This window comes from Hoplias malabaricus, chromosome 3 (genome assembly GCF_029633855.1).
Source record: "Hoplias malabaricus isolate fHopMal1 chromosome 3, fHopMal1.hap1, whole genome shotgun sequence".
NCBI classification, from domain to species: Eukaryota; Metazoa; Chordata; class Actinopteri; order Characiformes; family Erythrinidae; genus Hoplias; species Hoplias malabaricus.
In genome coordinates, this window is record NC_089802.1 from 72,385,152 (window position 1) to 72,400,310 (window position 15,159).

At 40.6% G+C, this 15,159-nt stretch overlaps 1 protein-coding gene across 1 annotated transcript; it reads left to right on the plus strand.

The window, feature by feature from the left end:
• The first annotated feature begins 153 nt into the window (after positions 1–153).
• On the plus strand, positions 154–12,268 carry chrna1 (cholinergic receptor, nicotinic, alpha 1 (muscle)). The gene is made up of 9 exons (XM_066663916.1): positions 154–279; positions 4,261–4,409; positions 4,601–4,645; positions 5,244–5,353; positions 5,494–5,689; positions 7,524–7,761; positions 8,748–8,971; positions 9,129–9,368; positions 10,954–12,268. The coding sequence occupies exons 1-9, from the start codon at positions 228–230 to the stop codon at positions 11,080–11,082; spliced, it is 1,383 nt and encodes a 460-aa protein (XP_066520013.1). The 5' UTR covers positions 154–227; the 3' UTR covers positions 11,083–12,268.
• Positions 12,269–15,159: the final 2,891 nt, after the last annotated feature.

Here is a 15,159-nt window from a genome sequence, read left to right on the forward strand (position 1 = left end):
ATTAAATCGGGGGGCTTCGGTTCGTCCGAATCACTTCTCACAGTTCAGTTCAGTTGAGTTCACGCCCCGCCCCCTCGAGTTAAAGAGCTTCGCTAAAGTTGAGAATGTCTCAGTAAAACGAAGCAGGCGCGTAGCTCCACATCGAGGACGGGGTATCAAAGGTAAACACGCGTAAAAACGAATGAACTGAACGGGAACTCATTTAAAGTCCTTTCCGCCTCACGAAGATGAAGCTCTCTGTCATATCTCAGATCACTGGCACGATTCTGGCTCTTTTTGGTGAGTACCTGCTGATGAGTTAAGACAATGGGTATAAGGCAGTTTAGTGAAGATACATATGATAGTGTAATTGTAGCATTATCCCTGCGTTTGTGTTGACTGAGGTATTGTAGGTTGTAGGAATCTTTACATTTTCAGTGGCTCTGAGCAAACTGAGAGGAACTCTGAAGTGTTCAGTCATAAACACAGCGTAATATTTCGCGGGTGGACTTCTGAATAAAAGCACCGAGATGCTCAAATGCGCGTAAATGCTGTGTTAAGTTTTTAACACTCCTCCAGAAAGCTGAACCGGGGAAGGAATGCGCCCTGATTGACAGGTGCATGTGCAGCGCGTGCATGCTGTTTCTAATTCAGGGCACAGGACGCGCCGGTTTGGGACTTCATCACTATTTCTTTACCACCGAGGATTTACTCACAGTTATAATGTGCTCTCTGAGACTCGCAGGACTGGTGCTAGGAGACAGGTGGTTGGGGTCAGGTGAAAATGGGGTGGGGGTGGGCTTGTGTGTGTGTGTCTGTCTGTATTTATGTGTGTGTGTGTGTGAGAGAGAGAGAGATAGAAAGAATATAAAGGTGGGTATCAGGTGTGTGGGGTGTCTGTAACCTGAAATGCCGCAGCGGAAACAGCACCTCGTTTAGAGAAATGAGAGAGATCATGGTAGGCCTTCATCCCTCATTCGAACCTGCATTCACTGATGTTTCACCTCTGACCCGGCCCAGATGCCTGTCTCCAGGGCCAGGTGTTGGTCCCGTGTGTGGCTCTTTGGGACACACCTTTCCATCCCTTGGTGTGGGACACACACACACACACAACCAATAAAAATGGTATGTGCTCAGGGCCCCCAGAGTGCGTACCATACATCGCTACTAGTGACAAGTGTCTTAAGATGCTCCATGTTTTTGGGATGTTCAGGACCACGTGTGATGTCACTTTTCAGCTAGAAAATAAACTGTGTTCTGCTTGCCACCTTCTTTCAAAGGGTGGCTATCATACACTCTCAGACAAATAGGTCACTGTGGTGGTTCCCATGAAGGGTTCATATACAGATCCTTAGGTTAGGGAACATATTTATATTTATACCAATGAGGTGTTGTGTTCATATGCCTAATTTCATCTCCAGGACTTTTATTATGTTCTTTTATTTTGTTATCTTCTGGAGAAGAGAATCTAATGTACATTTAGGGAACACAACTGGACTTTAAAACCACTGTTGTACCTTTACTGTTTGTACATTTCGTGACAATAATGTACCTGCACTGTACATTTTTTCTGAGAGTGTAGAAAACGTGTGGCCGCCTGTCGTTTTGTCTCCTTCTAGTATGAATGCCCCTAACACACACACACACACACACACACACACACACACACAGCTCAGCATGCTTGTAGGAGAATGCTAAATGCCCAGCTCTGTTATGCGGGCTCAAAGATCTCAGAGCTGCATGCCGCCTTGTTAAATGACAGAAGGGAAGGTGATCCTACTTAAACATAGAGAGCGAGGCAGATCTTATACACGTAGATTCCTGACCATGGATTCCTTCACTTCTGATGCCCCTGACAATGCTCTGGAGGTCAGAGGGCACTGTATGGTCTCAACACGTGAGAGGCCCAGCTGGTCTTGGGCCACGGTTTTGGGCAGGGACCCCTGGGATGGACTAGATGCATTCCTGACCGGGCCATTGGGCTAGTGCCTGGTATTTCTGTCCATAAAGTTTGAGGTGGCTCAAATATCCACTCATGTAAACATATAGTAAAAATGTCAGCCTATTACTGAAATATTATTGCGACTTGATTTATCTGTAAAGACATTGTTTAATCAACTGTTCACATCTTATGTGTTTGTTCATTTATTATTTAGCAGTTCCTTATTGTGTGGTACAAAAATCCCAGACTCAGAGACTATAAAGACTATGATCCACATGTGGTCTCCCAGATCCGGATCATAGTGTACATTATGTACTAAGTTAGCCATTAAATGAATAGCCATTGCTCCTGGGCTCCCCTTACAGTTGCAGAGTGTACTTTACATTTACAGCACAGTCCTGAAATCAAGGGGGAGGGGGATGGAGGAGATACATACATTCAAAAGTTACATAGCGCAGTGTCTGAAGTGTTGAGCCCAGATTATTATTTACAGAGGCTCTACTCCCCCTGTTACAGGCCAGTGAAACATCACAACAATTTTGAAGTTGTAATTTTAAGGTAATAATGCTCCCTAGATTTGTTAAAGTTTTTAAATCCATTTAATGAGACGTTGTTTGTATAAAATCAGCCGAGAGACAGATTAGACCACATTCATATTTCCTCTGGCACAGATTGATTGTTTTGGTGTGTGTGTGTGTGTCTGTGTGTGGGAGGTGTCACTGTGTCTCCTTCAGCAGGGCAGGTGGTGTGAGGAACTCTGAGTCATGAGCAGTTGCTTGTCTCCATCAGGACTAATCCCTTATGCAGTGGAGTGTTTGTGAATGAGTGTGTGTGTGTGTTTGCAATTTTGCACATGTTGAACTGAGTAGGGAATTGTACTCCTTCCACAAACACAGCACCAGGGCTATAGTGTTGCAAGTTTATTCTATTTTGATTAGAGTGCATTGTTTTAAATACAGATCTCAATACAGATGCTTGTAATTCAGAATTGACATTCTCTGTCCATTTTATCAGCTCCACTTACCACCGTTCTAGTTCTACAACTACAGACCGCAGGCCATCTGTTGCCCTGCATACTTTGATTTTTAGCCTGTTTTTTTATGGCCAGGTTTGGGATCTTTCTCAGTGCTGCAGTGACAATGAAGTGGTGGTGGTGTGTTAATGTGTTGCACTGGTATATTTGGATCAGACACAGCAGTTCTGCTGGAAATGTCAAAAACATATATGACACTGTTGCACTGAGAATATTTCACCAACCAAAAATAACCAGCTAACAGCATCCCATGGGCAGCATCCTGTGACCAATTATGAAGGATTAGGGGATGACCAACCCACTGTCTCTGATTTTGCACCTACAGGGTGGAACTATAAGGCAGGTGTGTCTAATACAGTGGCTGGTAAAGGAGCAGTGTTTAAAAACTCCAGCAGCTCTGCTGTGTCTGATCCAGTCACACACTAACACACCGCCTCCATTCAGTGTCCTGACAATTGAATAGAATTAAAGGGGTCTAACAAAAAAACAACAACAAAAAAAGCACCTGAAACTACGGATACTGGAAGCCTGTGCTAGCATTTCTCCTGCGGTGTTGCTATCAGTGTGTGAAGAGTGGGAGAAGAGGGTTGCATTGACAATCCAACACAATGGGCAGCACTTTGAACATATGAAGTGGTCAGAAACTTGTAAATAGCTCATGAAAGAATAAAGTTATGTTAGAACCAAGCACACCATTGTTTTTCTTGTGAAATTCCCAATAAGTTTGATGTGTCACATGACCCTCTTCCCATTGAAAAAAACAAAAGTTTGATCCAAAATGGCCGACTTCAAAATGGCCACCATGGTCGCCACCCATCTTGAAAAGTTTTCCCCCTCCCATATACTAATGTGTCACAAACAGGAAGTTAATATCACCAACCATTCCCATTTTATTAAGGTGTATCCATATAAATGGCCCACCCTGTATATGCATCTATATATGGTAAGAGGAGCTGATAAAATGGACACAGAATGCATACAAAACAATACATCTGTGTATTTACAGACTACAACCAGGTAATAAAAAAGTGCTGATGTACACACTATGTAATTTAAACAGACAAAAACAGTCAAGATTTTGAAGTAAGTATTGGCATTCTGATATAACTGTCTACTTATGAATGAATATCATGTAATTCCTTGGTAATAACTTGGTTGGAAGTGAATTCCGAAGCACATTCAGGGCTCTGTTAGTACCACAGGCTTGTTAGCATCTTTGTGCTGGTAGTGTCATAGGTCTCCTAGCACCATAGACACTTGGCACTCAACTGTATTTTGATGTGTATCCCTGGGGGGGTGTTCCCAGTTCCAGGTCCATGTCTGTGCTCCTCTGATGAGACGAGGCTGATACAAGACCTGTTTAAAGGTTATAACAAGGTGGTGCGACCTGTAAGTCATTTCAATGAGGCTGTGGTAGTGACTGTAGGACTCCAGCTCATTCAGCTCATCAGCGTGGTAAATATGCACCCTCTCTGATTTTCTCTTTGACATTCACCTGCCTTTCTCTCTCTATTGCTTTGTCTGGAATGTTAAAGCTTGAAATATAATAAAAGTCCCTTTGTCTGATTTCTGCTTTTGTTCTATGATCCTTTCTTTCTCACACTGTCTTACACTTTCATACATTTGAAACTCATCTTTCTACACAGGATGAAGTTAATCAGATTGTCACCAGTAATGTTCGTCTTAAACAGGTTTGCCGTTCTCTTACTGCTTTTAACTGTCATTGCATTGGTTATTGAAATGTTGTAGTCGTGAAGTGTAAGCAACAACACAAGGAACTCAGAGTCTAGTTTTACACAAATGACCAAACTTAGCTGGTCAAAGAGGACGTTTAAATTGCATTGAAATATTAAAATCATGAATGTTAGCTGGGGCGGCTCGGGGGCATTCTGTGAGGAGTTGGTGTGTTTTCCCTGTGTCCGCGTGGGTTTCCTCCGGGTGCTCCGGTTTCCTCCCACAGTCCAAAAACAACGTTGGTAGGTGGATTGGTGACTCAAACGTGTCCATAGGTGTGAGTGAATGTGTGAGTGTGTGTTGCCCTGTGAAGGACTGGCGTCCCCTCCAGGGTGTATTCCCGACTTGCGCCCAATGATTCCAGGTAGGCTCTGGACCCACCGCGACCCTGAATTGGATAAGCGCTTACAGATAATGAATGAATGAATGTTAGCTGAAACTGAACTGTGCTGGGGCATGTTAGAGCATGTTTAGTTTTTGTCTCAGATTTTAGCTTTAAAGATATTTAAAAAAACAAAACAGAAAACACCCTTACCGTCTCTCGTCGATCTCCAGGAATGGAAAGATGTGAATCTGCAGTGGAATCCAGATGACTATGGTGGGATCAGAAAGATCCGGATTCCTTCCACTGACATCTGGAAACCAGATTTAGTGCTTTACAACAAGTAAGATACTATTTTAGCTTTGGGTCATTGAGCCCGTCTCCCCAAATAACACTGATTAATTTTTATATTTATAAACGATTGTATTCTTAATTATGTTTCCACTGGAAAATGTTCATGCATATTTCCTTCTGTGTGTGCAGTGCTGACGGAGACTTTGCCATTGTGCATGAGACTAAGGTTTTACTGGAGTACAATGGGATGATCACATGGAATCCACCAGCCATCTTTAAGAGCTACTGTGAAATTGTGGTGCTTCACTTCCCCTTCGATCTGCAGAACTGCAGCATGAAGCTCGGCACCTGGACCTATGATGGCAACCTTGTCGTTATTAACCCGGTATTTGGACCTTTGAAAAAATACACACACACACACACACAGAGAAATTGTGTGTATACAGTATAATATCATATATAGCTTGATAATCAAATTGTATTCTAGATAAAATTAATACCCTGTAGCATTTAAATGTGTTTATTTAACATACTGGATTTATGTTATTGCCTTTTCAATATAAAATTTAATTACAGCTACAAGACTAAAGGACAAAAGTCACCAAATGATGAAATAGTTCAGTTGTAATTTTGTGCCGTTCTTCCTGTAAAAAACTATAAGGTTTTACAACTGTACTGAGCCTCTGTTGTGACATTATGTGTTTCAAAATGCCTCACAAATTCTGTGGCGGGTGCAGGTCAGGACTGTAGAGAGGCCAGCTCAGCACCTGCATCCACCTGCTCCACAGCCATGACAATGTAATGTGTAAAATGAAGCAATATTTGTTTCATTACAATAGTGTAAGTTATCTTTGACACAATCCTATACCATGACAGACTCTTTGCTGGTAAAAGTTTGGATGGTCCCCTTTATCTTTGGGCTGGAGTATTGTGTCCATTTCTTCAAAAAAGGCACAAAATATTAATTCATTGGTTGACTTTAGATTCTTAAACTGTGCAACAATCCATCCCAGATACCAAACAATTGGTGGTGCTTAGGAAGTCGGTTAATTTTAGGTTTCCTTTTTGCACTGTACCTCTGGTATTTGTGGATGTAATTTCATATTGTAGTGTTTGACATAGGTTTGCCAAAATAATCCTGAGCCCATGTGGCTATATTCCTCATGAATGCCATTTAAGGGATCAGAGTTAATGGCTTTTCAGCTTTGACTTGGACACTTTTGTGATTTAAACATTAGAATTCCTCATACACATATTCTGAAATATCTGAATTTTTTTTTTTTTGAGGAAAATTTTTAAATAATTGGGCGGCATGGTGGTGTAGCAGGTAGTGTCACAGTTACACAGCTCCAGGGACCTGGAGGTTGTGGGTTCGATTCCCGCTCCGGGTGACTGTCTGTGAGGAGTGTGGTGTGTTCTCCCTGTGTCCGCGTGGGTTTCCTCCGGGAGACTGTCTGTGAGGAGTGTGGTGTGTTCTCCCTGTGTCTGCGTGGGTTTCCTCCGGGAGACTGTCTGTGAGGAGTTTGGTGTGTTCTCCCTGTGTCTGCGTGGGTTTCCTCCGGGAGACTGTCTGTGAGGAGTTGGTGTGTTCTCCCTGTGTCTGCGTGGGTTTCCTCCGGGTGACTGTCTGTGAGGAGTGTGGTGTGTTCTCCCTGTGTCTGTGTGGGTTTCCTCCGGGAGACTGTCTGTGAGGAGTTTGGTGTGTTCTCCCTGTGTCTGCGTGGGTTTCCTCCGGGAGACTGTCTGTGAGGAGTTGGTGTGTTCTCCCTGTGTCTGCGTGGGTTTCCTCCGGGTGACTGTCTGTGAGGAGTGTGGTGTGTTCTCCCTGTGTCTGCGTGGGTTTCCTCCGGGTGCTCCGGTTCCCTCCCACAGTCCAAAAACACATGTTGGTAGGTGGATTGGCGAAATAGGTGTGAGTGAATGTGTGTCTGTGTTGCCCTGTGAAGGACTGGCGACCCCTCCAGGGTGTATTCCTGCCTTGCACTCAATGATTCTGGGTAGGCTCCGGACCCACCACGACCCTGAACTGGATAAGGGTTACAGATAATGAATGAATGAATGAATGAATAAAAAATAACTATAATTTTCTGATACATTTGTTGGCAAATTGGTGGTCCTCTGATCATTTTGAATTCCAAAGTTACATCATAACTACAATCACCTGTTTCACTCTTCATCCTGTCCTCACGGTTTTCTCTGATGTTTACATGTGTGTGTAGGACAGTGACCGTCCAGACCTCAGTAACTTCATGGAGAGTGGAGAGTGGGTGATGAAGGACTACAGGAGCTGGAAACATTGGGTGTATTACTCCTGCTGCCTAGACACACCTTACCTGGACATTACCTACCACTTCCTCATGCTCAGGCTGCCCCTCTACTTCATCGTCAATGTCATCATCCCCTGCATGCTCTTCTCCTTCCTCACAGGCCTGGTCTTTTACCTGCCCACAGACTCGGGTAATTCTATGTGGTGTCTGTGTTTGTGTTTGAGGTTATGCATGTGTATGTGTGTGTGTGTTGTGGTAGAGATTACCTGAGTTTACCGTATTACAAATGTAAAGCAGTATCTCTGCCATTATTTATATATTAACTTTATGTGAGGAAGCTTAAGAGATTAAAATAATCAGACTTTTGGTTCCTATCACCACCAATGTAAAGAATTCTGGCTCTGTAAATCTCATCCAACCACAGTGAATAATTTTAACATACATTTATATATAAGTTGTATAAGTTGTAACACTAAAAAATCAAAGTAGTCTAAAAATATAATTTAAAAAATTACTTTGATGTTTGTGATATTTTATTACTACTTTCACAGTATGCATTTGTATGCATTTAAGTATGTATTTAATTATCCCGCTATTTATATTAATTAGACGATACTATTTACATTTACATTTATGCATTTGGCAGACGCTTTTATCCAAAGCAACTTACAAAAGAAGATCTAACATTCAAACTAAAGCACAATTTATACAAAATTACCTTACATTGAGTGCAATATGCAGGAAGTAATAAGTGCATTAAAGAAAGACTTTCAGTGCAAGAGATACTCTCGGAAGAGCTGGGTCTTCAAGGATTTCTTGAATGCAGAGAAGGTTTCTGTTGCTCTGATAGTGCTTGGAAGCTCGTTCCACCAGCGTGGTACCAGAGATGAGAATAGCCTCGACTGACCTGTACGGGGGGTTGGTCGTGTTAGTTGGCGCTCCTTTGAGGAACAGAGAGGGTGGACGCTAACGTATGGCTTTAAGAGTCTATTGAGGAAGATGGGAGCAGAGCCAGTGAATACTCTGAAGGCCATCATTAGTGATTTAAATTTGATGCAAGCAGCTAAGGGTAGCCAATGCAGCTCAACTAATAGGGGTGTGACATGTGCTCTTTATTTCTGCGCTATTGGTTATAATAATTATCTGTCATGTCTGTGTGTGTGTGTGTTTATGTAGGTGAAAAGATGACCCTCAGTATCTCTGTGCTGCTCTCTCTGACCGTGTTTCTGCTGGTGATTGTGGAGCTGATCCCATCCACCTCTAGTGCTGTTCCACTCATCGGCAAATACATGCTCTTCACTATGATCCTTGTCATTGCCTCCATCATCATCACCGTCATAGTCATCAACACACACCACCGCTCGCCCAGCACACACACCATGCCCCCCTGGGTCCGCAGGGTGAGTGAGAGAGAGAGAGAGAGAACGGTTGTCTCCAACTTATAATTTGACTCTCTCTTACACAAACACACACGTAACAATGTGAACATTTATTAAATAATTGTTCCCTCTCTCTTTTTCTGTCTGCCTTCCCTCTCTATCTCTCTTCGTGCTGCAGGTCTTCATCGATACAATTCCAAAATTCATGTTCTTCTCTAGCATGAAGCGTCCTTCTCAGCAGAGGAGGGAGAATCGCTCATTCCCTCCAGACTTTGATATTTCAGATATCTCCGGCAAACCAGTCCCCTCGTCCGTCACCTTCCAGTCCCCTATCATCAAAAACCCAGATGTTCGCAGCGCCATTGAGGGGGTCAAGTACATCGCAGAAACCATGAGAGGAGACGAAGAGTCCAATAATGTAGGAACAATCTGCTCTTACATTCTCTGTCACTTTTTCTCTCTAGGGTTCAGTTCTCAGATCAGTTAGATCTGTTAAGGAATCATGCTTGAACAAGCAAAATTATCAGCCAATAAATTACCACAAACTAGGGGTACAAAATAGTTTGAACGTATTTTCGTTAATTGAAAATACAAAAACATTCTCCCGCTTTTTTATGGTAACTGTTGCGTAGGAATAAAATGGCAATTTTCAAACAAAAATAACCTCGTAATGAACATCGCTAACATTCAGCATTCATTATCTTTAATCGTTTATCCAGTTCAGGGTCGCGGTGGGTCCAGAGCCTACTCTGAATCATTAGGCACAAGGCAGGAACAAACCCTGGAGGGGGCGCCAATCGTTTACAAGGCGACACACACTCACACACTCATGCCTACGGACACTTTCTAGTCACCAATCCACCTACCAACATATGTTTTTGGACCGTGGGAGGAAACCGGAGCACCCGGAGGAAACCCACACAAAAACGGGGAGCGGGACTTGAACCCACAACCTCCAGGTCCCTGGAGCAGTGTGACAGCAACACTACCGGCTGCGCCACCGTGCCACCCATTGCTAACATCAACATCACAAATCCAAATCGCACACATACTTTTGAGTCCAATATTAAACCCCAAGAACAGAATAAATCAGTGCACATGCTTTTTCCTTGATGAAACTTATAATGAATGTTGTGACTACAATTCTTCTCACTTACCATTTTCAAACTACTTAATTTTTAGTTTTTTTTGTTGAATAAAATTACTTTTCGTTTTTAACACTGTGCAAAATTTACCATAAAATTAGAAAAGAGTGGGATAATGTTTATATTTTGAATTATAATTATATGTTACACAAAAAATGCTTAAAAACCTGTTTCTACACTTTCAATTCATTTAAAATAGATTACACTATTTAATACTGATTTTAAATGCATGCAGTATAAAGAAAAATACCTAGAAAATCCACAATGAGGGCAGACTCACCTGTAAAAATGTCACTTCTGTTTTTACCTCAGAATTGAAAGCATGGAAAAAACCACAGTTCTCAATATTGCAACACCTCGGCTAGTATGAATGAATGAATGAACTTTCTGATAAACTCAAAATGAGAACATAGACACAAGATATTTTTACTTTATCTGTACTTTTATGGAACAAAAATTGTAACTTTATAAGAGATGGAACAAAACGTTCCAGGTCATTTTGAGCTGTTTCTATATGTTCTATGTTATGTCTTTTGTGCACAATATAAAAAGGTAGCAAAGTATTCAGTTCATATTCAGAACAATTTGATTCACACAGTTAGCAGTAAAGCCAGACCTAAACACTATATACACAAATCTAACCCTAAACCACAGGTCTGCAGATGACCAGAGATTCTTCTTGCTTTTGTGATTCTTTCTTCTCCTTCCTTTTTTGTCTGATTGTTTGACTTCTATATAATTTTATATCTAGTCTCATTCTGACCTTTGTGGAACTCCCCAGCTCCAGGGCTGTGTCAACATATTTCCCCCTTATCCTGCTCTTCCCCTTTTCTTTCTCTCTCTCTCTCTTCATTGCAGGCCGCAGAGGAGTGGAAGTTCGTGGCCATGGTGCTGGATCACATTTTGCTGTGTGTTTTTATGGCAGTGTGTATCATCGGCACCATGGGAGTGTTTGTTGGACGCCTCATCGAGCTCAACACGCTCTAAACCTGGAGGCCCGACTGAAGCCTGGGGCTGGAGTTGGACTCTATGCCTGCGTCACACAGCCCCCTGCTGGGCTGCGTCAGATCAGACATCTGCTCAGATCAGATGCTAATAGGCTGGGGGAGCCTGTCCGACTGTTGAAAAGATCAGATGCACACACGTCCAAGACTTGCAAAACCTTTACTGTCCTTTAACTAACACATTAACATTAAACTCAGACTTTACTATTAGTTAACTGTTATTAGTTTAGCGTCTCAAACTTTGTTCATAATATTTTGCAGTTCTTGCTAACGGTGTGTGATCATAGCATGTCGCTTTCAGTCATTTGTCTTTTGGCAGAGACTGAAAAAGGAGCCTGTGGTTGCTTTACGCACATATAGTAAATATGTGCTTCAGTGCAGGTTGATATTTAGAGTGTGAACAGAATAGTTTTAATGTTGTGTGATTATGTAAACATTTTGAATTTTCCACACTAATATACAGCGGCTACACAGTTCGCCTCTAATCGCTATTGATGAATAGAGCAGTTAACTGTGAGTATTTCTTTAGATGTTGACATTGGTTTCATAGGCTTATTAAAATGACATATCCTACATATTTTACACATTCTGTTTCCCTGAGATCCACAGATTACTGTGTTGTGAGGTGTGTACGAAAAACGACCTGCATCTGTCACATTTTTCCAAAGTCTTTTTGTCTTTTAGAACCAAACAGACTGTTTTCATTACTGTAACTTTACGATTGAAACATAAGCATATGAGTTCTGTGCAGATTGGCTGGTTTCTACGGCACTCAATTTAAAAAGCATTCCTGGCCGAATTACTCCTTATAACATCTGTGATAAAGGGCGGGGCTAAATTGATTTAGGCTGAGTAGGTGCATATATGCCAATACACTAGTTTTCATCACATTTAATTTAAGTTTAATCAACCTAAAATCTTCCCATAACAATCTCATCCTTACACACTATTTACACTGGATTTAAGATTTTTCATTCAGCTGCATGTATTTAATCGCTGATAACATTAAATTCTTATGATCAGTAAGAGCACTCTGGTCCAGATGAAACTGGGTAGTGAAGGGACTTCAGTGTGTTTTAGTATGTTAATCTGCACACTAATAACATGATGGTCTATGGAAGCTCATAGAGTTACAAGTCACATGGTTGTGTGCAATTTGTTCTACAACCTGAAACTTTCCACTCTGAGTCCGGGGCATTATTTCTTGAGCTCTTGCTGTAGTTTGTAGTATGTTTTCATATCTGGTTTTATCAAGGTGTGTGATTTATATTTCTGTCATAATTGCTTTATTAGGTTTGTGTCAGTGGTGCAGTTTTGTATGAGTTTCTCTGGGTTGGGATTATCTTATGGCTTGTCATTAGATTTGGGGCAGACAGACTCAGATACTAACACTTGCCCTTTTACCCGATGTATAACATCAGTTTCAAAAATGGACAGTATATATATATATATATAACCTCAAATTCACCATCTTTAAATCATCTAATCATGTAAATTGTATACATATGTATACAATATTATCCCCAAGAACAAAAAAAAATGATGCAAATGATTTTGCAGTGCTTTTCCCTTCATAGAATTCTTAAAAATTGCAGTGGTTAATAAATACTTCTCACTTGTCAATTTCAAACGTGTGTACATTATTGAATAAAATGGCTCTTGCCATTTTTAATTCTATGCCACAGTTACTATAAAATGACAAAAGTGGGAGAGTGTGAATTTTGAATTACAGATAAACATTACACACACCTAAAAAATGTTTTTAAACTTTTAAACATACACCTTGTAACAGGATCTGTGTCATTCGCTTCACCAGTCAGTGGTTTTAATCATATGGCTGATCAGTGAATATGCAATGTATATGATATCCTCAGCTTATGATATGACGTGGATGATATCTGTGCTGGGAAAACCTTGCATCATTTTCACTCCTCTTAGTTTGTTTTGCTGACTGCCACCTACAATTTACCACAGATGAGATCTGTGACAAGACAAAGGTCCTGTGAACAACTGCAATATTGCACAGCTGCAACTGTCATTACAGCAACACATGCAGAATATGTACCATTCTCTGAAGTTTAAAAGTACAGATCAGTTGACAAAGTAGAGGGTGTGTAATCATATTTTCCTGTGTTTGCCTTTTACAGAACTTCTTCTATGATAATAAAAGCCGTCCGTGTTAGAGCTCACATTTTGAGAAGCCTTTAATTTGGTTAGTTATATAAGCTGTGTTTGTTATTTGTTATTTGTAATAAAAAAATTTTATCTGAGCTATTGTTTTTTTCCTTTTTTGTCTTTTCATGGCATCAATCCTTAATTGGACCTCTTTATATATTAAATTAAATTTTCCATCAAATATATCTTAAGACTGTTGTTAAAATATTAATTATCACTTGGTCATCAGAGGGGAATTAAACAAATCATTTAATTCCTGCAGTGTAAACAAAGGTTTTGAGTTGCTTATAGATTCTACCATGGCACTGGTAAAAAAAAAAAGGTGTCACATTTTCTACAATTCAGATAAAACCTTTTAAATTCTATTAAAATAACCAGTGAACCTACAAGTGTTTTCTGTTTTCTGTGTTTGTATAGACCAAGCAGCCAAAACTTCTTTTGTTCTTGACTGAACCACATTCTTGTTCTTCTATTGACTAAGACTGCATTCCATTTACATGTCATATAGGACCATCAAACATATAGGACCATCCCCCACTCATTATTTGAGTGGGGGATCATACTCAGCACTGACACTCATACTCATTGACACGGTGGTAGTGCGTATGTGTGTGTTGCACTGGTAAAATCAAACACAGTTGCACAACTCAGACACGTCAGTACTGCCGGGGGTGGTAAAAACCTCAGTGGCACTGCTGGTTTGAGTATAGTCCACACACCAAAAATATTTAGCAAGCAGCATCCTGTGGGCAGCATCCAGTGATGAAAGACCTGAAGATGTATATCACAAATTATGTTTTAAAAAAAAGGAACTGTTTTCTCTGAATTTATATAAAGAAAGTAAACAAATAAAGTAGGCTTGTTTAATACACTGCCTAGTGAATGGGCACAATGTTTATAAACTCCAGCAGCACTGATGTATCTGATCCACTCACACCAGCACAACACGCAATAACACAATACCACCATATCAGTGTCACTGCAGTACTGAGAAATATCCACCACCCAAATAATATCTGCCTTTTGTGGTCATGTGGCGGTGCTGAACATTGAACAACAAGGTGAACAGGTATTAACAAAGCATGCAGAGCAACAAACTCACTACTGGAATGGTAGAACTACAATATGCACAAATATATTTTATGAGGACTTATTTATTGTAGAGGAATATAAAGACCATATTTGTACTGTGGTACATTGGCACGTTTGAGACAATTTTACCACATTATTCCAAAATTGTACTCTGCATGCACCTGTATGAATACACATTTTAGTTCAAAACCTTATTTTTATCATGAAATTATCATGAAACAATGTCTCAGGCATCAGTAAATATTTTGTGAAATAACCAAGTAAACAAGGAACGTTCAAAATAGGTCTAAAAGTAGTCTGTCCGTCAATGACATATTTTAAACGTCAATGGACGTCCAAAATCCATCTTGATAAGTTAGTTAAGTGGTGACCAATCGATAACGTCAGTGGACGTCCAAAATGCGTTTTATACAAGTAATTTATTTCGGGACCAATTAATAACGTCGATGGACGTCCAAAATACGTCTAATAGTCGTCTTTTCAATGTCTGTATTTGGACGTCTTTTCAACTTTAATTTTCAACCTTAAGAGAACGTTGATTAGACGGCAGTCATTACGTTATTTCAACGTTGAATCAACGGCTAAATGTTTACTGGGAACCTACTGTTAGGTAGGTTTTTGAAAAATAAGACCTTCTAGATCCTTCCACCATCACTGTGTTTCTGTCAGTTTTTTTTAGAACAGAGCCTTGCACGTCAAATCAACTGTGTCTGTGCTTACATCTAGTTTATTAACATTTATAAACGTTTACATTTTATTAAATCCGTGACATTCCCCTTTAAACCGAGTTTCC